Source organism: Panthera leo, chromosome B1 (genome assembly GCF_018350215.1).
Source record: "Panthera leo isolate Ple1 chromosome B1, P.leo_Ple1_pat1.1, whole genome shotgun sequence".
In the NCBI taxonomy this organism is placed as follows: domain Eukaryota; kingdom Metazoa; phylum Chordata; class Mammalia; order Carnivora; family Felidae; genus Panthera; species Panthera leo.
The window spans coordinates 49,168,825-49,195,208 of NC_056682.1; the positions used below are offsets into that span (position 1 = coordinate 49,168,825).

Here is a 26,384-nt window from a genome sequence, read left to right on the forward strand (position 1 = left end):
TGAGGACAGGAACCAAATTGGTCTGCTCTACCACTGTGTCTCCTGTATGTAGTACAGAGCCTTGCACATGGTAGACACTCAGTAAAGACTTCCCAAATGAACACGGCAATGAAAGAAGGGCAAGAACTTTGTCAAAACCCTTCTTCTGTGGGTAGAGCATGAGTTTCCTCTGAAAAAGAAAGGTGATTCCCTGTGCCTGTTAAAATGACCTGAATCCATTCATCACAGGAGGGAGAGGTCTTTTCGTCAGACCCAGAACAAGGTCGCACTGATTGGAGCCCTGGTAGACCACAGTCAGCACATCCTTCTACTTGTAGAGAACACAAGACAGGACATTAGAAAGCACCCACGGTGTGGACATAGGTGGGGCTGAGAGGAAAGTGGTCCAGGCAAGGAGCCAGGAAATTTTTATCAGCTCTTTGAGACTACAACTCAAGTAGTTCTTGAAGAGTCTAAGACTTCTGTTTTGGAGACTTGTCTGTTTTAAAGTCGTATTTTTCTGGAATTATTTCTTTGTAGCTCATCCTTAGCTTAACTCAGCCAGTAGTAGGAGCCGCCCTCATGGAGAAGGGCATTGACCCCTCTTTTTCTGCCCTGTCTAATGTCTACAAGGCACCACTAATGCCCTCATCTCAAGTGCTGGTCAGAAGTAACCTTTGGGGCCTATGTGTGCTGTAGTTAAGCCAGCCACTGTAGTTGACTCGATATGTGGAAAGGAGCCAAAACTCTCTCCACCATAAGCACCCCTTAGTTTCTCCAGCTACATTGTTTTATGATAGTCATGCTAACATTTCTATAAAATGTCAAATGTGTGAATCACTTGTGTTTCTCTTCTTGGAATGGCTCTCCCTTCAACCCTCCATAGAATACCCCTCTCCTTTCCCTCCTTTTCCTCTCCTTACCCTCCAACTTTAGCTTTTTGGAGCTGAGATGGGGTTCTGGCTGCAGCTTTATTTATCCCTCTCCACCAGCTCACCACTCCCCCCCCCCCAATTAGAACAGGCTAAAGAGTTTTCAATAAGGACTTTCAGTCCCCTAGGTAATTCTCCTACTCTGGCAAGAGAACTTGAAAGATTCTCAGCTCTGTGTGAGCTCTTGTAATGGTGCTTTCCTCAGAAGTTGTTCTAGCTGGCTTCATGGGATTCACACAGATTATTGTTCAGCTGACAACTCAAGGGAACCCTTATGCACCTTTCTGGAACTTTCTTTGTATAGTTCTCTACTCTTGAGCACTGTGCCCTGAAAATTCCAGCCACCTTTGTCTCTCCTGTGTGTCTTTGTCTCTCCAATCCTTGTGTCTTCACCTTAGTGAGATTCCTGGACTCAGGGCTCCCCTCTACTGTGCCACAGTTGGACAGAGAGCCCAGGCCAGGGTAGGCTTACCCCACTTGCTGCCCTTCCTCAAGGATCACGGTCTTGTGTTACATGTGTTGCCCAATGTTTGAAATTATGCGTTAAGCACACTGTTCTGGTTATGACAGAGGGAAGATGATTATAGGAAGTACCCTTTCATTCCCAAGTACCAACTCTGGAGATATCAGGAAATAGGTGTTCTTTCCTTGATTGAATAAAAGTACAATTCTCCTATAAGCTGGGCCTTGATTTTTCTGTTGCTTGGGACCCCTTCCTTAGGTTACCTACTAAGGCTTAAGACATTGTGTTCCACCATGTTCTTGGTCTACACTGTGTTTATTGTGCTCCAGAAGTATTAAGATAGCTTCTCATAAGCTGCCCATTCTACCAATCCCCAGTGAGAAATGATCAGACCATCCAGTTTTTACCAGTCTTCCCCATGCTCACCAGAATTTCATGAGAAAGAATGTGACACAAAGTTTGTTAGTGACATGTTCTTAGCTTTATTGAAATTCTTTCTTACAAAAGGTCTGATGTATTTTAGGCCAGGCCTAATTTCCTTTAGTCCCTGAAATACAGATCCATGGTTATTTCCATGTCCTCGTAAGTAAATATGTAAACTAGTAGACTTTTCAGTTAAGGTTCAAACACTTATCATTGTGATTTTTATTTGATGTAAAACAAGACTTGTGTTTTCCTAAATGAAAAGACCACGTAAGAAAGTTATGTGGGTCTTCATCAATGGGATAGCTAGATTTTTTGCCAGAAATGACCTGGGGTTTATTTCATTCAGTGTGACATCTTTCCACCTTTAGTATTTTCTCTTTTTAATGCAAACTTTGCAATGTGCTGAGCTATGTAGTAAAGAGTGCTATGTTCATATATGCATGCATATATTGGCCCTGGAGAAAGATGCTTGAGTACATGCGTGTTATGTAAACATAGCAATTGATCAGGAGAGTCTCTGATCATTAGGACATTAATGGATAACAAGCATACTGTAAGCAAAGAACAACCAATAGCACATATTGGTTTTGTTGTCAGCCAGGAATTTTGCTGGTCCTATACCTGGGGGGTGGGGGGAGGTCCCAGGTGTCACTTTCCCCAGCTAAGCTGATACTCACCCCATGTGACAGGGATTTGTGTGTCCGAGGCCTGACTCAGTTTGTGACTCCCCCAAGGGAGGTGAGTCTGTGCTCACTTACTACCACGTAGCTTCCCTAGTCCTAGAATATGTATATGGCCTGGTTTGACCTCCTCCTCATGTCAGAGGAAGAATATGATCTTCCTGTCACTAGGAGAGGGGTGCAGATTGAGGACTGGCAGAGGTCCATGGCTGCTTCTTCTGCCAGAGGTTATAGGAAATCGTCATTTCCTTCCACGCTTACAGGATCCGTAAGGACATGCGTTCTGATCATAGGAGCACACCCAAAGAAGCCTGGATAGCTTCACCTCCAAACAGCTCTGAGACACAGGTAAGTTGGCCTTAAGGCTGACCGTCAGATGATGAACGCTGGTCTCAGTTAAACCCAGATAAGTCCCCGTGTCACCCTCCAAATCGCCTTCCTCCTGGTTGGCCTGGAAGCCAGTCACGTCCAATCTTATACTCTGTAGTCTGGAGTATGTAACCTTGTAATCCCACGTCTTGCACCTGAGTGTCCTGCCCAAGCCTAGGAAAGACACAGTAGGATGCAGGTAGAAAGAATGATTTAGTCATTCTCAATCTTCAATCTTACTGGCTACGTGAATGGGTCAGTTGAGTGCTACCTAGAGGTAAGGTCTTACCCAAGCTAACAAGCCTTGTAGAAACGCTACAAAGTGGATAAATGAATTTAGCATCCAAGATGTGTAGTACACATGGGAGTCACTCATTGGATGTTAGTTTCACTCCTCTTCTGCAAAGCCAGCTTGCCTCCTGCATGTGACGTGCATTTCCCTCTCACTCCTACAGCTGGCCCTTCCTCTATATCACTTCCCCAGACTAACAAATGGTGTGCAGAGGCAGAGTAAAGAGAGGGAAGAATGAATCATTTGGTATGGTCTCTTGGTGGGAAGGAAGATGTCAAAGCTCTTGGCCTAACTAAGGGAATTATCTGAAGAGTAAATGACCTGTCATGCTTCCCTCCCGTGTCCACTGCTGCGTTTCTCGCCAACACACTCTCAGCATTTAACTGACAGACCAAAGGGAGCATGGATGTTGAGTCTTGATGCATGGTGCTTAGAAGGGCGGGCAAAATGACGATCCAGTTGCCCAGGGCTTCACATGCAGGAACCCTGGTAGAAGGGAGAGACAGGCAGTGGATCCCAGAGTTGCACTTTGGAGCTGATGTCCAAGAGGAGCATGACGACAGGCCACTGTGGTCCTGGCACAGGGATATGGGGGAGGGGGATGCTGGGCTGGGCAGGGCCGAGGCATGGTCCCAAGTGATGCCCCCGCCCCAGGAATGCAGGAAGGAGGCTCGGCAGCAGGGCCCGGACTGTGGACTGCGCCCAGTTTCAGTGTCTGTTGCACGTCACCCCAGCATCTTCAGCGTGTCCGCAGTTTGTCACCCCCCATTTGGAGAAGCTGCAGCGGAAGATGGTATCTTCTGTACCCTTGCAGGCCACGTCATCCATCCAAATCCTCCCCGTGCCTGTAGGGACAAGTCAACATGGTTTCTTAGCAGATATGCAGGAGAGCAGGACAGAAGAAAAACAGCACCGCTGTGTCTGTTCTTAACCGGGCTGTCCCGGGCTCTGCTGGCAATTCTCAAATCGAGCCATTTCCCCTTGCCCTCTCCTCCCCACCATTTTCTAGGCTCAGTTTCCTGAGGGCAGAGTAACAACAATTGTGGTGATGGCAGCATTTATTCGTATCTCCTACATGGCAGACATTTCACATGTGTGATCTTCCTCCATTCTGAGCACGGCGCTGTGAGGTAGACATTCATACACCCGTTTTATAGATGCTCAGGATACAGTTGGTGCAGAGCTACTCAACTTGTAAGTTGCAGAGTCTGAAACTCAAGACCAAGTTGGTCTCGGCACATACTTTATATGAGACACCTCATAGCTTTTGAGATACAATGTCTTGCAGTCTTTGTTGATGAGTACTCAAGCACGGCCTAATCTGAGGGATAATGTCAGACAGATCCTGGACTGGACAGATCCAGTGCCCTATAACCAAGTATGTCTGCGCAACATGACCCCCAATCTTTTGAAATTTAAAGCAGATGGTTCCACTCTATGAACTCCAAACAGTGGCGCTAGAATGACAGAGGACCCCAGAATTTAACATTATAGCCATATATATATATATATATATATATATATATATATATATATATATATATTTAATGACAGGAAGAAGCATCCCCAACCATAATTAGGTCAGTTCCCCAAATACAAGGTCCCTAAGACAATCTACGTGAGCTCCACCTGCAGCCAGTCCCATTTACCCAGATCTTAAGGAGACCAACCCACTGGTCTGAAGTTGCCCATGCAGGGGAGCCTTTAGTTGGTTTTCCTAGGATTGAACCAGCGCCTTGAGAGACATAAACTTGACAATGAAGGTCCCCAATGAATGTCAGAGCAATAGGGCAGCTGGGTGAGGCTTCAGGAAGGAATGGAGGGGGGTTGTCTGGAGTCAGGGGTCAATGGAGAGGGGAGTGGGCTGCAAGAGAAGTCACCTGGAGCCCCCACTGATCAACTGGCAGGACCATCACCCATGGTTCTGGTGCGCTCTCTTGTGCGGATGGCCATGCCACGCCCCAGATGGTGGGAGCCCATTTGGGAGCCCTCTGGAAGCACGACTGAGCTTCAGGACACCCACAGAAGCAGTGGCTTAGAGCCTGGTTACTCAAAGTGTGGTCCTGGACCAGCAGCATTGGCATTACCCAGAGCTGATTAGAAATGTAGAACTTCAGGGGCACCTGGGTGGCTCAGTTGGTTGGCCAGCTGACTTCACCTCAGGTCGTGATCTTGCAGTTCGTGAGTTTGAGCCCTGCATTGGGCTCTGTGCAGACAGCTCAGAGCCTGGAATCTGCTTCAGATTCTGTCTCCCTCTCTGCCTCTCCCCTGCTCATGCTCTGTCTGTCTCTCTTTCTCAAAAATACATAAATATTAAAAAAAAAAAAAAAAGAAATGCAGAACTTTCAGGTCCCACCTAGGACTACTGAACCAGAATCTACATTTTAACCAAGAGGTTAAGCACTGAAATTTGAGAAGCACTGATGTAGCAGAAGAAGCAGGGCTTTACAATAAGTAGGCCAGATCTTGATTCAAATCTCAGCCCCATCAGGGGAATGATTTCAGTTTTAAAACTGGGAGGGAATTACCAGGATGTGAGAATTTTGGTGCTAAAACCAGGTACATGCTGGCTGAACCAGGATTGTTGGTCACTCCAGTGCTCTAGCTTGTTAGGTCTATGAGCTGGCACCAAAAAGCATGGGGTTAAAGGTCATAAATTAGCTATGTCAACCTGATCAAGCCAGATGAAGTAAAAAATTGTTCCTGATTTTTCTTTTTTCTTTTTTAAATGTTTATTTTATTTTTGAGAGAGAGAGAGAGAGAGAGCAGGGAGAGAGGGAGAGAGAGAGAATCCCAAGTAGGCTCCACACTGACAGCAGTGAGCCTGAGGTAGGGCTTGAACCCATGAACTGTGAGATTATGACCTGAGCTGAAGTCGGACACTCAACTGACTGAGCCACCCAGGTGCCCCTGTTCCTAATTTTTAAAGGACTTTGAAATCTACCAAAACCCTATAAAAAAGGTAGCTCAGGGATTGGTACCGTGTCCTGATCCTAGTAGCCCTGTCTCTTCCCGGCCCCATCTCTCAGCATCCAGATAACCTCTCCTTGTGGAGGAATGGTTGGGACGACTGTAAAAACCTTAAAGCCGTCACTCGCTCTTGAACTGCATAGGAGAAATCTCTTTACAAAGGATGTTATCTAAACCATTTTACTGCCCACAAAATCTACCGCACGAGCTATGTGGTTTAGACATATTTTCGTTATGTAGAGATTTTCAGCATCTGTTGTCATGGGATTGCCGAGCAGTGAATTCAGGGACAGAGCTGGGAGGAGAGGCCTCCTTCCGCTGCCTTGGCCGTTGTTTCTTCACAAGAGCCTCTTCCCTGGCCGGATACCCTGTGCCTCTTACACAATAAGCCCTTTGAGGCCTAGCAATAATTTGCAGATTAAATGTCTCCTGGAAAACACATCAGTTTACAAATTACCCAGGAAAAGCCTGCAGGCCCGAGAGCTCTGTGGGATTAGTCACACCCAAAACAAATAAAGAAGTAAATGAAGGAAACTGACAAATACAGAACAGACCCAAGGTAACCAGCCCAAATGCGTATACAGGATCATGAAACTCCAAACTCTAGTTGGTGTTTAGCCAGGGAGTTCTGGCTATTGTTCAGTCATGGAAGAGCTCATAAAATGAGAATAGGCTCATTAAATCGGCAGTGCCGGGTCTCTGCAGTATTACGGCAGCGTGGGGCATCGCCGGAGGGCCAGTTAACCCGCGAACCATCCCTGCCGCTCACCACGTCAAAGAGCCTAGAACTCCCATTTCTCTGTACCAATCACCACTTCAGCTTTAGAACTGACATCCGATTCCTCCAAGTGTAGCCACAAGACCAGGAGTGTCAGCATGACCTGGGAGCTTGCTGGAAACGCAGAGTCCGGGGTCCACCCGGGCTTGAATCAGAATGTGCATTTCAAGACGATCTCCCATGATTCATGTGCGCCTTCAAATCTGAGAAGCCCGTCTCGGGCTAGCTCTCCAAGCTCCCTAGTAAAGCCCCGTGATAATTAAGTCCCACTGTTCAGATCAGAAAAAGGAAGCAATAGGGTGACATGTTTATCTTGAGGAGGCAAAATTGGGACCAGAGGCCAGGTCTTCTGACACCCAGACACTAGGCGCTGTTTGAAGGTGATGTTGTTGGGATGAGTAAGTGGAGATTTTAATCTATCCTCCTCATTCATTCATTCATTCATTCAACATGTATTTGAGGACCTTTTCCATGCTCAGCACTATTCTGGGTGTCTGGACTACATCAACAAACAAAAAAGGAGGAAACAGCAACACAAATCTCTGCCTCAAGGAGCTAACATTTGAGCTTCTACCTGTTTATTTGGAGTAACATTAATAGAAGACATAAGTTACGCTGAATCCACCCATCGGAGCTGCACACAGAGGTAGCCAGGACAAGTATCAAACGGGTATTTAAGAGATGGGAAAACTGAGCCCCCAGAAGGATGAAGTGACTTGTCCCATGATGACCAAGGGCAGGAGGCCACGACCCAGGCCTCTGACGTGCCGGTGGGCCAGTATTTGCTCCTCCTGGGTACACAGTACCCAGCACGAACACTCGGTCGGGGGTGGCACACCGTGGACCAGTTCAACCCACCGTCTGCTTTCGTAAACAAAATTTTGTTGGAACACAGCCCCACTGTTTGATTATGTTTTGTCTGTGGTTGCTTTCATGCTACAAGTGCAGAGTTGAGCAGGGAGAGAAACCTTTGGCCCATAAAGTCTAAAATATTTCCTACCTAGCCCTTTCATGTTTGTGGATCTGTGCACAAAGCCACCTCCCAGTATTTGGACTTTATCTTAGAGAAAAGGGGCAAACACTGGTAATGATGATATGATTAGAAGCGAACACCCCCAGTTCCATCCCTCGCACCCCCACCCACAAATCTGTCTGCATCTGTACCCATCCTTACTCCCTCTATGTGTCTTACACAAAGATTTTCTCTGCAGATGTGAGGCTCCTTCCCAGCGGGGCTACCCTCTGCTCCTTCCACCCCTTCCTAGACCTCCTTCCAGCCATCACCCTCCATCTGCTCTGTCTGCATTTGCTCCTTCTCCAACAGCTCTTGGACCAATTTAAAATCAAAAAACACCTTTAAGTCTCTCCCATCCGGCTCTTTCCTCGCCTTTTGCCAGAGAAACTGATAATTTGATTTTTGGGCCCTGTCCAGGGAAAATTTTATGGTGCCAGACCCCCCAAGAGAACTGCCAGGGAGGGATTGGCAGTGCCTTGTGTTCTACGGGGGGAGGAGTCAGATTAGGCAGGCACAGAAGTTCCTTCCTTCCTTCTTCCCTCCCTCCTTTCCTTCCCTCCAGCCTTTATCCATTTACCCTAGTATGTCCCAGGCAGAGTCCTGGGTTTTGGAGCTGTGAAGGTAAAGCCTCGTGCACAAAGGTGTTCACACATGTATCAGAGCTCAGGAGGGTGTGAGAGGTGTCATGATAGAGACGTGACACCCGGGGAGCTCCGAGTAGGGGCACTGACATCCCAGGGCACGGGTGGGGCGGGAAAGGAAGTTGCCAGCAAAGCTCCCCTCAGGAGGTGATAAGGGAGCTGACTTGAAAAGCTGAATACGAGGTAGCTAGATGAAGAAGGAAGGGAAGACATCCCAGACGGAGCCTGAGAAGATACGGAGACACGAAAGAGCCACGGGAGCTCGGAAAACACAAGTGGTTGCGTGTGGCTGAAGGCTGAGAGGGAGGTGGGAGGCAGAGGAGGAAGGGTCTCATTTCAGATAGAACCCTGGCAGCTGCAAGGAGGAAGGCGGCAGGAGGCAGGCTGGAGCTGGAGGTGAGGCAGCAGCGAGGAAGTGGCTCACGGAGGGTCCCAGCCCCCATACGCCCACCTTGACTGGCACCCCACCTCCGCCCAACGTATATCAGAGGAATGTGCACCACAGGGCCCGTGCCATGCTTACCGCCAGACGCGTGATCTCATTTAGCGTTTGCCATTAGCCTTCGATAGCAGAAGGGCTGAAGCTAGAGGGGGGCCACAGAAGCTACTCCAGGTCACTGGCTCCAAGTGGCAGATCTGGGACTCTAACTCAGGTTTGACCCACAGCCTGAGCTCCTGACCACTGCTCTGCCCTGCCCTGCCTGGGCATCTAAGGCAAGAGCAGGGGGAATGAAGGGACAGATTCAAGGGATGGCAGAGAGTAGACACTGTGGGACCCAGGGACCAGCCAGATGTGGGATGAGGAGTGGGGGAGAGCGGGACGGGGATAGGCGCGTGGTCCTGGCTGGCAGGCAGGAAGCACGTCCAGAGGGCACAGAGAGAAGCCAAGCCATGGAGGGAGGGGCCGGGGCTTGGGAGACTGAGGCTGGGGATGGGCAGATCGGGACGAGGCATTGGGCCCTGGTGGGGAAGGAGGCTGTGGTCAGAGGGTGGATCTGATGTACGGCCCCACCGCTGCCAGGAGAGACGGCATCCCTTGCCTGCTGCGCCCATGGCCACCATAACCTGAGAGCCCCCACCATGCTGTTCAGAGTCGATAAACACGCCTGTCTTTCCTCTACACTGAACCTGTTGAGGCTGAAGACTAGGTTCATTCAACCCTGCACCCACCACTGAGCCCAGTGCCCACCGATGCCTGAGGAAAGCTGGCGGTGCAGCCTGGTTTAGGAGCAAGGGCTCAGATGAGCCTCGGCTGGGCCAGCCCTTCTCTTACCCTCCGTGAACCCATTAATAACACCCGGCCCGCTGATCTGTCGAGGTCTCGAATATCACATGACGTAAGTTACTGGACCGCGATGGGGAAATCACAGTGCAAGTGTGATACGTGCAGAAAAGTGAGTCTGGCTTTCCACTGACTGGTTTACAGTGGCGATTTCAGAGCTTCCCCATGTGTCACATGATACAAAAGTCAAGGGGGAATCAAAGAGGCCACGGAGTCTCAGTTTGGGACTAACTCCGCCCATGACATTCAAATGATTTCTTTTGGTTTTTCTAAAAGAGTTTCCGTTTATTTTATTTTTTTTTAACGTTTTTTATTTTGTTTTTGAGAGACAGAGAGAGACAGAGCAGGAGTGGGGAAGGGGCAGAGAGAGAGAGGGAGACACAGAATCCAAAGCAGGCTCCAGGCTCTGAGCTGTCAGCACAGAGCCCGATGTGGGGCTTGAACTCAGAAACTACGAGATCATGACCTGAGCTTGAAGTCAGACACTTAGCTGACTGAGCAACCCAGGTACCCCCTAGACACTGTTGTTGTTGTTTTTAAATAAATTTTTGTTTATTTATTTTTGAGAGAGAGAGAGAGAGAGAGAGACAGAGGGAGAGACTGAGGCAGAGAGAGAGAGAGAGAGAGAGAATGGGGGGAGGGGCAGAGAGAAAGGGGGGACAGAGGCTCTGAAGCAGGCTCCACGTGGACAGCAGAGAGCCTGATGTGGGGCTTGAACCCACAAACCGTGAGATCATGACCTATGCAGAAGGTAGCCACTTAACCAACCGAGCCACTCAGGCGTCCCAAGAGTTTCTGGGTTTTCTTTTCCCCACAAGGTTTTACCTCCACTTACTAGGCAGGAGTCCTCACTGGAGTCAAGATTGAAATAGCAGGGACCGTTCCTACAGTTCCAGCTCCTCATGTAAGCTCCTCCCCACAAGGTTTTACCTCCACTTACTAGGCAGGAGTCCTCACTGGAGTCAAGATTGAAATAGCAGGGACCGTTCCTACAGTTCCAGCTCCTCATGTAAACCAGTTCAAGGTTTCCTTGAAGAAAACAGGCTGAAATCCGGCCCAAAGCTTTAAGTGGGAGGAAAGTGCTCTCTCCGGTGGGCTGCCCTCCGAGGAGCTGGACTCTCTGAACTCCCCACGCGCTCCGGCCTTTTGGTAGAGAGGCCAGGACGGGTGGGGCTGGTCAGCTGCTCTCTGCCAGCTGTCACAACAGATTTCACCCCGTCACTTTCCGTCAATGGGATCATCTTAGGCGGCCCAGACTGCTCTAACAAAGTGTCATTGACTGGGTGGCTTGTAAACAACAGACACTTATTTCTCTCAGCCCTGGAGGCTGGAAGTCCAAGGTCAGGCTGCCAGCATGGTCGGCCTCTGATGAGGGCTCTCTTTTGGGTTGGAGACTACTGACTTCTCTGTGCTTCCTCAGGGAAAGAGGAAGACAGAACTCTTTGGGGTCCCTTTTGTAAGAGCATTAGTCCTATAATGAGGGCTCCACTGTCATGACCTAATCACCTCCCAGAGACCCCACCTCCTAATCCCATCACACTGGGGGTTAGGATTTTAATACAGGAAATTGGGGGAGGCACAAATCTTCAGTCTGTAACAGCGACTGAGGTCTAAGGACTGAGATTCTGCACAAAAGTTACAACAGCCCCTGGTGGGGACGAGATGAATGGTGATTCAGATGAGTGGAGGTGTCCCGGCCGGTCTGGACGTGACCTGGCTCCGTTTCCCTATCTGGAGAGGATGTGTTGGCCCCTCCTCTCATGCCATCCCATGAGTCCCTTTAGCCATCGAGCCCGGTGGGTCGGGCAGCCATGGCGTCAGGCAAGACAGCACACAGGCCTGGCTCCGCTCCATGATACAAGGAGCTTCCACAGGGATCAGCTGTTCCTCCACAGGCCACAAGGGGGGCCTGGAAACCAAGGATGAGAGGATCAGTCCAAACCCCTCCCCACACCTGTCAGAACTTGGGTCCTCTTGACAGGTGAACAGGAGCATTTCCAATCCCAGGGGGCTCAAAGCTGGAAGGCACATCAGAGCCCTCAAGCCCTTTTAAGTTACACATGGGGACGCCAAAACCCAGCGTCTTGGAGAAGCAACAAGCTCACACAGCCACGGGTCAGTACTCTCTCCTGAGGGCGCGGGGAGTACTGGGTTTGTGCACGTGGGACTATTGTTTTAGTTATGGTTCAACACAGGTTTCTTCAAGTTCAAGGTCTGATGGAGGAAAAAGCATGTGTGAATGTGAATGTTTATATTTGAGTGTGAAAGTGTGTGCGGCGCTATGGATAAACGTTTATAGCACATGTCGGCAGGTGTGTTATTCATGGTCCCAGATCGGGGCGCCTGGGTGGCCCAGTCAGTTAAGCATCCGACTTCGGCTCAGGTCCTGATCTCGCAGGTCGTGAATTCAAGCCCCACATCGGGGTCTGTGCTGACAGCTCGGAGCCTGGAGCCCGCTTCGGATTCCGTGTCTCCCTCTCTCTGCCCCTCCCCTGCTCGCACTCTGTCTCTCTCGCTCAAAAATGGATATACATTAAAAAAAAAAAATAAGCGGTCCCAGGTTGTGTGTAGTAGGTGGTGGTCACAGCAAGCATGCCAAGGTCTAGAGAGTGTTATGTGCTGAACTGTGTCTCCTGAAATTACCAAGTTGAAGTCCTAACCCCAGGACTTGAGAATGTGACTGTGTTTGGAGACAGGCCCCTTAAAGAGGTGACTAAGGTGAAATGAGGTCATTGGGGTGCTATCCAATATGACTGCGTCCTTATAAAAGAGGAGACACAGGCACCATCCAGAGGGAAGACCATGTAAAGACACAGGGAGAAGACGACCATCTACACGCTGAAGAGAGAGGCCTCAGGAGAAACCAAATCCATGGACACCTTGATTGTGGGCTTTCCAGCCTCCGGAACTGTGAGAAAATAAATGTCTGTTGTTTAAGCTCCACAGGTCTGTGCTCTTTGTTACAGCGGCTGAGCAGACTAATACAGAGAGCTAGCCTGGGGGACAGACGCAGTGCCATGGACGGGGACTGGAGCTGGGGCAGAGCTGTCCTCCTCGAAGCAGGAGAGCGGTGGACGGTTCAAATCCGCTATCTGCCCAGAAAACGTCTGCACCCCTCCCTCCAAGTCTCTTGTACCATCCACAGGAAGGGAGGTATGCTTGAGCATGTCGAAAGGAAAGCAGCAAAATGGTGAAGACTTTGCGAAATCCTGTCACATAAAGACGAGATGAAGTAACCGGAGATATTCATCTGAAGAAGAAAGGACTCGGAGAGGGGCAGGGACAGCCAGCAGAGTGGGTGGGAGCCTGGCCTCCTAAGCCTCCTGCTGGGGTCTGAGGGAAACCAGGCTCTTCCATTTGCTAGCTGTGCGACCTTGTGCACGTTAGTCAACCTCTCTGTGCCTCTGTTTCCACATTTGGAACACAGGGATGATCTCTGTATCCACTTCCTAGGTGTTGTAAGGATTCACTGAGGGAGTATTTGTAACGTGTTTAGAGCCGAGCCAGGCACACAATGGGTGCATTAAGTGTTCAGCACTCGCTGGGCTCCATAACAAAAATGTAATAGGGACGCCTGGGCAGCTCAGTGGGTTAAGCATCCGACTCTTGATTTCAGCTCAGGTCATGTTCTCCAGGTTTGTGAGTTCGAGCCCCACCTGGGGCTCTGTGCTGACAGCATGGAGGCCTGGTTGGGACTCTGTCTCTCTCTCTCTCTCTCTTCTCCTGCTCGCTCGCGTGTGTGTGCACTCTCTCTCTCTCTCTCTCTCTCTCTCTCAAAATAAATAAATAAACTTACAAAAACATGTAGTAGAGTTAAGTGGGAGTGGGTTTAGATCCGCGCCTGAGACGCAGGGCTGAGAACGAGGGTCCGCAGGGGAATCTGACAGGACACGGGAAATAAAAGGAAGTCAATTCAAGGAAAAGAAGAGTGTTCTAATAATCAGAACTGTGTGAGGGCACAGCTCCTTGCCTGGGGGCCAGCGAACCTCCCACCGCAGGGAGCATGGGGGCAGAGGCCAGGCGACACCCGGTGGGACCGCTGTGCAGGGGACTCGTGCTCTGGGGAGGAGACCCAGCTGGTCCCCGTGTCCCTGCCCCCCCAGAGCGCTTACCTTGCCCAAATCGAGCCGTCCGGTACACCTCCTCCACACCACGGAAGCCCAGCATGCGGCACACCACGTCCCCGTCTTTCTTGTCCCAGCCGTCGTCACACACGGTGCCCCAGCGCCGCTCGTGGTACACCTCCACCCGGCCCTCGTGTGGGCCGGAGCCGTTCACCAGCCGGATCATCACCGCCTCCACGCTACCTGCTGGGGGCAGCCAGCAGTCACCACTGTACTCTGGACACCCCCCTGCCCCGCCCTGACTTTCCTCTACCCTGCCCTCCCCGCCCCCCACACAAGACCATGACCAGCAGAAACCCTGGTGTCTCATCCTGCCCTTAATCAGCCTGCTTCTCTCCACCTTTCTTTTTTTTTCTCTTAACAGACTTCATTTTCTCAGAGCAGTTTTAAGTTCCAGAAAAATGGAGACGAAGGTATAAACATTTCCCATACACCCTCTGCCCCTACACAAGCCCAGCCTCCCCCAGTGTGGACATCCTGCACCAGAGTGGCACACCTGTTATAAAGATGAACCCACACCGACACATCACAATCACACAGAGTCCACGGTTTACCTTCGGGTTCATTCTTGGTGTACATTCTGCGGGTTCGGGCAAATGTATACTGACGTGTATCCACCATTATAGTATCGTACAGAGTAGTTTTATTGCCCTAGACATCCTCTGCGCCCCGCCGTCTCACTTCCCAGCCTCTGATCACTGGTGACCACTGATCTTTTTACTGTCGCTATAGCTTTGTCTTTCCCAGAATGTCATACAGTTGGTATCACATAGTACACAGCCTTTGCACACTGGCTTCTTTTACCTAGTGATATGCATTTAAGGTTCTCCCATGTCTTTTTGTGGCCTGATAGCTCATTTCTTGAGAGCAGTGAATAATATTCCATTGTCTGGATGTGCCACAGTTTATTTATCCATTCACCAACTGAAGGACACGTGCTTCCAAAGTTTGGCAATTATGAATCAAGGTGCAATAAACACTCCTGGGCAGGGTTTTGTATGGACATAAGTTTTTAACTCATTTGGGTAGATCCCCAAGGAATATGATTGCTGGATTTCTCTCTACCTCTTGGGACCCGGTGACCAGCAGTCATGCCTACCATGGAGGAGGGGGAAGGGGGAACAAAGAAAACCAAGGGACATCCAGACTCTCTGAGCAGCCTGGGAAGTGTCTCAGCCCTGAGTTCCACCGTTCAAGGCCACTTCCCCACTGGGCTGTGAGCATGAGAGTGTGAAGCCAGCAGACTTGGGTGTGGATTTTGTCTCTGCCGCTCACTATGTGTAAGCGGGAGACAGTAGTTCATCGAAAGATGCCACTTTTTATATGGCACATCACAACTATATATGCTACTAAGAAGGAAAGAGTTCTGCCAGTTACAGTGGCAAATGATGTCAATGGCTAGATGCTTCCAGACTTCAGTGATGTGAAATTGTGTGTCAGGGGATCAGTGAGATATGGCAAGACATGAAGAGCTTAGAACAGTGCCTGGCACATAGAAGGCTCTTTGGTCTACCTGAATGACCTTAAGAAAGACTCAGAGCCTCTCTGAGGGTATTTCCTCAACTGTGACATGGGGACAACACAGAGGGCTATTGTGCAGCCTAAAGGAAGTCATGTGTATAAGGCTCCGAGCATGATGCCTCGTACACTGCAGACACTCAGGAAATCCTGGGTCACCCCTTCTTCTCTGCTGGCTGAAACTCTATCACATTCATCTACAAGCTATTTAGCACAGAGCCTGGCTCTAGGAAATGAACAGTAAATGTGCTCCACGGATGAATGAATGAAGATTCATCCCTTTGCATTAAAAGCACTGCCTTATTTCTCCAAGGGGATATTTTGGGGACTCAAAGAGCACTGGAACAGCTGAAACAAGCCTTAGACTCATCTCAAAACCAGGGTTTGGCTGGGAAGTCACAGTGTCAGGCCATACAGGCTGTTAAGTGTCAGAGCTGGAGTGGGGGCTTGGGTCTCCTGATGTGTCTTCTTCTTCCCTTTTTTTTTTTTTTTTTTTAAGTTCACTCATTTATCCTGTGAGAGAGAGAAAGTGTGGGAATGGGGGAGGGTAGAGAGAGAGGGAGAAAGACAGAATCCCAAGCAGGCTCTAATGCTGTGAGTGCGGAGCCCAGCTCAGGGCCTGAACTCACGAACTGCGAGATCATGACCTTAGCTGAAGTCAGACGCTTAACCTACTGAGCCACCCGGGCATTCCTTCTGATGTGTTCCAAGGTCCTTTTCACCATCCTGCCTGCTCCCCACTCTGGGAGGCGGGGTGATGATCTTCACCCCTTGGAGACCAGAACTTCCTTATTTGATAAGACATTGGAGTGGTCACTGGGTCTTAAATCTGGCCACACATCAAAATCATTCAGAATGCCTGTGAAATGCAGATTCCTGGGCCCCCCTCGGACCCACTGGATCAGAATCTTGGCAGTGGGAGTCAGAGGTCTGTATTTTTTTTTTTTACAAGTGTCCCACATGATTCCAAGGTAATACATGTATGTCGACTGACATTTGGGAGTGATACGAGTAGATGAGCTGTAAGGTTTTTTCCAGCTCCAGTGTTCAGTGATACCAAGGCCAGGGAAGAGGTAACAGGTGTCTCTTTTTTTGCAGCTGGAAACCACCTGGGGCATGTAGGGTAAAGTCACTGTACTGTGACACGGTGACAAGTGAGTGAAATGATGCAGAAAGATCCTGATGTGAACTGCCAGAGAAAAGACCAAACCAAATCAAGTTCTGTGCCCAGTAAGTACTGCATCCTTGGGCTATTTTTTTCTTTTTTTGGCCAGCTGGGCTGGGGGATCCCCCTTCCAATGACTGTGACCCTCATGGGCCCCCTGGAGGAGAGGGAAAAGTTGATAAATCCCACATTTGTACCACATGAGAAAGGAGAGGAGTTAGAATTGGCCATGTGTCTGTTATGTGCTGCCTGGGCTGGGGAAACCCCAGGATATTCTGCATGGGGGAACTAAAGAAGTCACCAGGAAACCACACCATTCCCAAGGCGCTGAAATATCACAGATGGTTGACTCTGAAAGGCTTCTTGAAATGCTTAATGCCATTTTCTACACATCCTTCATCGCTGACCATTCTCCCCATATGGCTTTGCTGAAAACACAAGCTCATACCAGGCTGTCAAAAAGAGATAAGGATGAGCAAGAGAACACAGGAATCCTGGAGAAGGAAACCATAGAAGCTGGAAGGCAGAGACTGGGTCTGAGACAGAGAAACTCCCCAGGGAGCGGTAATGACAAGCTAACCTAGAGCCAGCAGCAGCAAATGAGCCCTGGCCCCTGGCTGAGGGCTTGCCCTGGGTGGATTGGCTGAGGCTGAGATGTCAGCCCTGATTTCTCACAGACCTGTCTCACCGCTGTCAGCACCCTGTCATGGTGGCAGTGGGCCACGCCAGGCTAGCTTCCAACAGAAGTCTCAGTGTGGGGTCATAAGTAGAGGGAGAAGTGACAGGAGAATGTTGTGGGTCCCAGAGCAGGCCAGGCAGAGTTCAGGGTGTCAGGTCAAAATAATAGGAAGAGGCTGGGTGAGACACAGGAAGCCAGGGCTGATGTTCACAGATTCCCCCATATCCTCTCTGCTCTGGCCAGCCTGAACTCACTGCATTCATGTCTTTGTTTAACAAAATAAGTGACTGACCATTTGCTAAAGGCCTGGTCCTGTTCTAGGAGCTATGGATACATCCATGAACAAAGTCTCTGCCCTCAGGGACTGGTATTTTAGTGGAGAGACTAGCAATGAATCTAGGAAACAAAAATGTAACTATGGCCAAAGTAGTGCAATATAACTATGGCCAAGTAGTGATGAGTGCAGAGACAGGAACAGAAAGAGAATAGAGAATGAGAGGAGGTGCCATCTTGGATGAGGAAACAAGGAAGGGAATGAAGAGTGAGGGAAGACATCAGCTTGGACAGAAAGACAAGGAAGAAAATGGAGAGTGAAGGGAGGTGCCATCATGAATAGGGAGACAAGGAAGGAAATGGACATTGAGGGGGGTTGCCATTTTGGGCGAGGAGACAAGAAGTGAATGAAGAGTGAGGGAAAGGTGCCATCTTGGACAGGGCACAAGGAAGAGAATGGAGAGTGGGAGAGGTGCCATCTTGGACAGGAAAACAAGGAAGGGAATGGAAGGTGCCATCTTGGACAGGGAAACAAGGAAAGGAATGGAGAGTGAGGGGAAGTGCCATCTTGGAGAGAGACCAGGAAGGGAATGAAGAATGAGGGAAGGTGCTATCTTAAAGAGAGAGAGACAAGGGAGTGGAGAGTGACAGAAGGTGCCATCTTGGAGAGAGAGACAAGGAAAAGAATAGAGAGTGAAGGGAGGTACCACCTTGGATGGGAGGGAACAAGGAAGGCCTTGAGGAGAGACCTGAATGAGCCAGGGGAGTACATGGACTCCCCCATCTCAAAAAACCCTCTCTGTACTCCAGCCTATGCTTTTCTTGTCCCTTAAATCTCAGCTTACATGTCCCATCTCCCAAAAAAACCTCCCTTCATGCCCCACACCTGGCCAGGTCCTCTTCTATGGATGTATTTAGCACTTCATCTAATAATTGCCTATCTATCTTCTTAGGACACTGTGAGCGTTCCAGGGACAGATCACATGGCCTATACAGTGTCTGTACACCAAGATGCCCAAGCTGTGTAAAATGAAGGCATGAATGAATGAACTCAGATGATACAGATCCAGATGGGCAGGTCCTCTGTATGGGACATAGCTCTTCGAGCCTAGGACTTCGGTATGAGTCAGGAGAATCTGCCTTCAGGGTATCCCACAGTTCTAACCCCCTCTTTATTACATCATAGCCCCGTCTACTAACTCATTCTCTAATGGCTTCTTTTGGTGGGATGGTCCTGGGCTCTGGACCCCAGGACTAGGCTATTGGTGAATGACTATAACATTCCAAATGAGAAAATAGGGATGTGGTCATATAATTATGGTGGGTACTAGAAGAAATCTGGAAAATGTCATCTGGATGCTGAAATATTGGAATTCCCAGAAGACTTCAATGTATATGGAAGTGACAAAAGAATATCTGGAAACAGGACAACCTCAAAAAATTGCACACATATGGTAACCATAATTAGGGGACTCATAACATCAATTTTAAGGATGTCTCTCCAGTCTGTGCCCCATGGTCCTCATAAACCAAGCAAAGTTGTGGCCCTCAGGACCACCCCACCTCCCAGACCCTAGGTTGGCTCATTGAGCATTGGAACCTGTTCCTTGTAACTTGTTCCCAGATCCTCCAGATTTAGGGTTTTTCCTCATAATGGAGGCAGAACACAGTCACCTGCCCATGGGATGTTGCATGCCCCAAAAGAATGAAAATGATTCTGAAATCTACCTGACCTCCCCTGGACTCATCCAAATGACATGGCACATACTGTTCAAGTCCTTATAGAACTTGGCAGTAAGGCTGATTTTTGCATCCTTTTCTTTCCCATAATAAAAGCCCAACTCTGTGGATAATTCCTTTGGGAAAACCAGAGACTGAGGTTTGATCTGATTATGATGCAAACTGCCCCAATGCAAGGACTTGGACAGTCCAAGGGGTTGGTCCATGAACAGTGTCTCTGGCCTTCTGATGGAGCCACAGGCAGGCATCCCCTCGGGCCTGGGCAATGATACCACCTCCTGGCATGCACTTGGGGAATCACTAAATGACTGCAACAGTGACTCCCTCCCTGGCCTGGGAAGGATGTCATGACTTGGTAAAAGGTTTGGGTTTCTGTGGTCAGAGGGTTTGAACTCTGCTTTTCCCAGCAGTTTCTGCCCCAGGCAAAGCTTTCCCACCAATCAACCAGCCACCACTGGTGTGTCAGCCCCCACACAAGCAGATGTAGTCCCTGACAGGAGGCTTCAGCCTGGTTTGTAACACCCTCAGGACACTTCTTGTAAGTCCAGGGAGCTTTTTCGTCAGACACCCGCCCAGAGTGGTCTCCGAGGAGTGTGTGGGGCCACTTGAGGTCAAGGAGATGCCTCTCTGCATGACAGGAAAGGAAAATGGCAGGCAGAGATTTTGGACTGCATAAAACTCAGGCACTCTTAGGCTGATAAAAAGAGGGAATGGCCCAGTTGGAGGGCAGAAGGTAAGAGTGCTCATGATGAGGGGCGCCTGGGTAGCTCAGTCGGTTAAGCGCCCGACTTCGGCTCAGGGCATGATCTCGTGGTTCGTGGGTTCGAGCCCCGCATCGGGCTCTGTGCTAACAACTCAGAGCCTGGAGCCTGCTGTGGACTCTGTGTCTTCCTCTCTACTCCTCCCCTGCTCATGCACTGTCTCTTTCTCTCTCAAAAATAAATAAACATTAAAAAAAATTAATTAGAGAAAAAAGCGTGCTCATGATGACCTCAGGCTTTTGCAACTGTGTGTGACTTCCCTTAACAACCACATTTGCACTGTCTGACAGGCCCCTTTACCTCTTTCTTTGCATCCTACCTCAGGGGGGCCTGGAAAATCCTTCCTGAGCAAAAAGAAAATCAGCAACTCTGCAGAAAACCCTGACTTCCACCATTCTCTATGTGGATATCAGATTTTGATTCACAAAGAGAACCTTCCAGGTAGAGAGAATATGAAACTCGTTTTCTTGTCCTGGGGTCCCTACCCTGCAGACTGGAATCTACCCGGACATGTACCATGGTTTGCAAGTGGACAGAGCCATAGTGACCACAAGGCTGGCCCCCACCCAGCTCTTTGCAAAAAGAGATCTTCCAGAAGATCCAAGATTATGGGAAATACCAAGGAACTGTTCCTCATCAAAAGCCTGGAGGACATCAAAATCCCTGGCCCGCTAAATCTTGAGCAGAACTTCTCCTAGTACTCCCCAGAGCAGTGATATCCAGATGCTTACAGGGTCAGGCCTGTTTCTTTTTGCCCTGCTACCCATGATTTGGGGTCAGAGGTGCTCCCCTTTTATACAGAGAAGCAGACAGAAAAGAGTCCCTTCCCTTCAAAAAGCTCACATCGGGGCACCTAGGTAGCCTCAGTCAGTCAAGCATCTGACTCTTGATTTAGGCTCAGGTCATGATCTCATGGTTTGTGGGATCGAGTCCCACATTGGCCTGACAGCATGAAGCCTACTTGGGATTTTCTCTCTCCCTTTCTCTCTGCCCCTCCCCTGCTCTTGCTCTCTCTCTCTCTCTCAAAAAATAAATGAACTTAAAAAAAAAAAAACAACAAAAAAGCTCACATCAGAAGCGGTCACTTCTTTGTCTCATGGTGTAATCCTAGGGGAGGAAGCTGATGAACAGAACCCAGAGCAGAAGACTTGCCCTCTTCAGCCGGGCAGCCTCCTTGCCCTCTCCTGGATCAAAAGGATCAAGCATTTCATCAACAAATTTTCCACAGCATCAGTGGTTCTAATCTCCATTTGGAGCTTTCCTGTCCAGCTGCCATGCCAGACCATAGAACCCCTCCTCCTCATTCTCCGACCTGTTCTACTGACCCTGCCCTTTACCCAGGCTACTGCTGGGACCAACCACGAGGCCCTCATCCCTCCTGAGGTAGGACCCCAGACCTGTTCCAGTCCTGGCCTGGCCCCTCAGTAAAGAGGGTGGGGCTGAGGCACAGAGGGGGTCAGATCACGGAGAGGAATAAGGCGTGGTGTCTGGACTAGGAGCCTTTGCATTTTCTCGGGTTATATCTAGTAACAACTTCCTTAAGCTTAATAGGGGGCTTCAGATATCACCATTACTTGGTGCATAGAGCTACTCTTAGTCACATAGTCTTTAGGCTTTTCTAATCATCACAAATGATGGAGAAGCCTAGACTTTGCCGGCTGACCGAGACCTGGAGATCACTTGGCCCAAACTGTTCATGTGATACTTGAGGATACAGAGGCTCAGAGTGATGATATATCTTGCCCATGGTCATCCCACAGTTCATAGTAAGTAGAAGAGCTGGGACCTGACCTTGAGACTTTCCCTGAGGCAGTTCTCCACCTGTCCCTCTCTTTCCTCATTTTTCATAAGATCCCTCATTCTTTCTGAGCTCTCTGGGCAGGGCCCACTAATTCTACCTCATGACTTCAGTGCAAGATGCCTTTTGATGAAGCAGTTACATTAAAAAGAATTACTTTAACCCTTGAACTGTCATGCTTCCACCCCTAATTCATAGAAATAGTTTGGCTTCTCCTAAGTTTTACAGGAGGACCAACAATGCAGGGATGCCCTTGTGAAGCACGGCTGTTGCTGAGTTTGTATTTGAAAATGAACGTGTCTCTGTTTCTGGGCAGGGGAAAGATAAATCAGCCTTAGCTTTTGAGAGTAGTGATCACATTTATTGATGTCCAGGGTGATTCTACTTCTTGTGCACAGATTTGCGGTGCTGAAGATGCATTATTTTATTAATTCTTTATACATATCTTTATCAATGTATGTATTTCTCTTTCTAATTATTCACTTCCTTATCCACCCAGATGCACTTCTGGAATCCTACCACATTCCAGAATGGTACCAGGGGCTAAGGATTTAAGGACAACTAAGTGTCGTCTTTGCCCTCAAGGCTGTCTAATGAACTGACAGCCTAAGATGGATAAGAGCACAGAATGCCAGAGCTGGCAGAGACCTCCCCAGTCCAAACCCTCACCTAGAGATGAGGAAACTGAGGTTCAGAGAGAGGAAGTAACCAGCTATCACTGGGATACCAGATCTCTTTCTTCCTAGACCACTTCTCCTTCCAATGCTGGCCACTTTAAGTACTGCCTAAGCCACAACACAGGGTTAAGCTGGTCTGGGGCCCTGAAAAGGGCTAGGATGGAGGCGGGCTGGTACTCCCCAGACTGCTTGCAAGAGCTCAGGGAAAACCTGCAATCTCTGAGAGTTATGGAAACATAGCTCATTTTCCCTTGGGCAGAGAAACACTGTTTTGTTTATCCATGATCCCTCGATACTAAATATCATGCCTGGTTGGCTGAAGATGCTAATTAAATGTTTGATGGGATGGAGGGCAGATGGGTGGATGGATGCATGACTCTGTTAGTGGGTATGGTCGGAATCCCCAGCTGAATGCCTCATGTTTCCTGTATCCCTGGTTCCAGTCTTAACCTTCAGTGTCTGACTGTTCAGAAAGGGTACTGTGCCCATCCATCCACTGATCCCACCAGCTGAGGCAGGAATGGTGTCTCCCCAGGATAGAGACCATGTGCTCCCTGTGCACACAATGGCTAGGGGCCCTGACCCTGGGTTACATCTACTGGGGCTAGCTCTCTGTAGTTCATCTAGACTCCCTACTACTGGTTGATCTTTAAACAAGTATTGACCCAGTCATGGGGACAGAGAGGTATACAATCAGGCTTCTCCTCTGGACACAAAAATGCTACAAGGTAATCCAGGCCATCCCTGCCCAGTGCCACGAGAATGGGTCTATGGCAGGTGGTGTGGCATGGTGAGGAGAGCAGCCAGTCAGTAGAGGGGACTGGTGGGGGCTGGTCAAGCTATACTGCCAATGTTCTTAAGTCTGGAGGCACTAAGACATTCTCTTCATTTTTTCACCCGTCACACTCACTTCCCAGGGATGCTGAGCAGATCAGTGACAAAGATTTTCTGCTTGGCCAAACCCTAGCCAGGCTCCTGAGCCCTCTCAAGTAGGCCTCAACTTTGACCTATAAAGACTTGAACAGAATACTCACATAATTTCTAACAGCTCAACGCCACATCCCTACAATGACCTTAACCTCCTTTAACGTGCCTGCCGGAGAAAACTCAAGGTTGTCAAAAGAATTTATTGTGTGTTCCAGCCAACACCTGAAGATAGGGCCCTGCTTCCCAGACTCTGTGGAAGAAAAGGAGCCTAACTTGGATAAGAGCCAGTTAGCAAACCCAGATGGGTTTCACAAGGACAAACCCCCTTCCTGTTTTTTATAATTTTTCACTTCCTTGACTCCCCCTCTCTCCTTACCCCCTCCCTCTCTCCTTATTCTCCTTTTAAGACACCCAGTCACCTCTGTACAAATAGAAGTTGAATTTAGTTCACACTGGCCTCTTTTCCCCTATTGCAAGAGTATGTTACTAATTTAAGATCTGTCCCGACCACTTTAACTAGCATCCAGCTTTGTTAATCTTTGACCTCAGATGTGAGAAGACTGCCATTAAACAAGGTCAAGGTGTCTGCCATGCTCCCAGCCTGTGGGCACTTCCTTACACATGGGTAATGCCACGAATGATTGGTCTGGCTCAGGACCACCCAGACTCCCTTAGGAATGTGAGTTGGGGGAATATGGAGATAAGTGAGCAGAAGCCGATACAAAAAGAGGCAGGGCCAATGGAATTAATAAGCCATGCTGGAGATGAGACACTAGGGTGAAGCCATGAACCCCTCCTGCTGGGGTCCCCAGAAATGCCTTGGATTCTGGATGACTTTCGCATCCTAGGCTCTGCAACGCTCATCGTATTATGAGTCCTTTTGTTCCAAAGTCTTTCCCAGTGTCCTTACGACAAGCCCCCATTGTTTGAAGTGACCCAATGATTCTCTGGTCCTTGCTACCAAAAATGCGCAAAGAGAGCACCTGGGTATGCCACACATCAATCTAAGGGCTGGTTAGCTACTTGCCTCTTGGGTGGATTTGGGAATTAAGATGGAGGAAAACACAGTGGTGATAATTCCTATGGGGAGGCAATGGTGGGGGGGGGAGTAGAAAGAGGCTGGTTCTGGACTCAGGAACAGGGTTCAAATTCAAATTTTGATTCCACTAGTGGACAGATTCAACCTCTCTACACCTACCTTCTTCTTAAAATGGGTATAATGGTGGTGGTTGGGAGCAACTGCACAAGTCTTTGTTGGTACATCATGGGCACCCATCACTATGAACTCCCACCCTGGCTGCCCAGCAATTTGTCCAGCAACTTATGGGTCAGCTCTGAGAGATCACCCTGTGTTGTGGAGGATGGCTGGTATACAGTGGCCTGACCAGGGATCACAACCTTGAAAGCTTTCTTTGCAAAGTAATCCTGCTGGGTGGGGAGTAGGGACAAGGGGCGCTCACACCTCTCACTGGATTAGTCTCTTGACTTCCTCTGCTCTCCCCAGAGCACAGTTCCTGGCTCCTTAGTATATTAAGGGAGAGGGACAGGGGCATCAGCAGAAGACTAGCTCCTGCTGTCAGCAACTTTCTGCTCACTAATGCGAACTGAATGTGATTCCTTAAGCAAAGCAGCTCCAGAATGATCCAGGAATGTAGCACTCCAGCTGAGGCCTCTCTGGGGCTCCTAGCACAGACCTTACAAATCCAGTATGTGGGTTTCTCTTCTTGAAACAAATGTTTCTTTGCTCTCTTTGCCTTATAAATATATACGTAGGAAAAGCAAAGTCCCAGACAAAGTAGGCAGGGTCAACCCCAGATTCCCCCGGTTCTGAATCTCTGAACCCCAGAACCAGAGAAGCCCTGGATGTTAGTCTTGAACCCATTTTCACGCTTTAAACATAGGGATCCTCTCCACTCTGTCCCATGCCTGACAGATGCTCATCTTACCTCCTTTGGGAACCCATTCCAGGATTTTAAAGCCAGCGTCGGGTTTCATTTCATTTACGGCATCTGCTGGCATCACTGGATGCCTCCAGGGTTTTTCATCTGATGATTTCCTACCTTGTTTTACTGTCTATGCTTTGGGTTTTGCAGTTATTGGGAAGCGAAACGCAACATACCTTCCTCTTTCTCCAGCATCTGGTGGGAACACAACCAAGGGAGTGGCTTCATTACTGGGTCCCTCAGCGGGTTTGAGAGGACAGTTTCATGGCCAGTGGCTACCATCTCAAAACCGGTTTCCAGGGCTGGGCTAGACTGAGAACTGTGTACTGCCTGTGGAGCCTGTCCACATCTGGCTCAGAACTGCCCCCAACCCAGCTACAGCAAAGCCATGCTCTGGGCACTATCCAAGAGATTTCAAGTCAAGGATGGGCACCGAGGGAACTGATGTATACTCACTTCCTACTACATACCAGACCCTGCAAAGAAGCTCGTGCATGTATTCTCTCATTTATTCTTCATGACAGTTCCATGAGTTTAGTTACTATGGATCTCACCTAACAGAGGAGAAAATCGGCCCAGAAAAGTCAAGCGATTTGCCCAGGATCACACAGCGGCTATAAGGAAGAGCCAGGGAGGAGAGCAAAGGCCTTTGCTCTTTCAATCCACAGAGCCAACTATCAGGCTGAATACTTAAGACAAATATTTACTAACAGCTCTCTTCATACAAAAAGCGCCTTTCACCTACCGCCCACCAGTCCCGCGGGGTCTACGGTAGTTAGTGTAAGTCAGGGAGTAAGGGAAGGAGCCTTGGTGTTAAAGCAGTGGCTCTCTCAGTGGACTGAGGCAAGTGGCCTGGGCTGCAGGTAGGAATCACCTGGGGTGCTTTAAAATCTACGGTTGCGGGGGTGGGGGGAGGGGGTTATAGCTTGGAAAAGCTGGCTGGTGATGTCAA

At 49.1% G+C, this 26,384-nt stretch overlaps 1 protein-coding gene across 2 annotated transcripts in view; it reads right to left on the reverse strand.

The window, feature by feature from the left end:
• Window positions 1-1,832: 1,832 nt before the first annotated feature.
• Window positions 1,833-26,384, reverse strand: part of SCARA5 (scavenger receptor class A member 5) — a 126,230-nt gene continuing 101,678 nt past the window's right edge. The window contains exons 8-9 of one of the 2 annotated variants that reach the window (XM_042934940.1): window positions 13,940-14,134; window positions 1,833-3,986 (exon numbers count right to left, since the gene is read on the reverse strand). In XM_042934940.1, coding sequence (XP_042790874.1) covers window positions 3,850-3,986; window positions 13,940-14,134 — 332 coding nt within the window. In that variant the 3' untranslated portion in view covers window positions 1,833-3,849. Of the gene's footprint in view, window positions 3,987-13,939; window positions 14,138-26,384 lie in introns of both variants that reach the window. The other variant, XM_042934939.1, reaches the window with a different exon arrangement.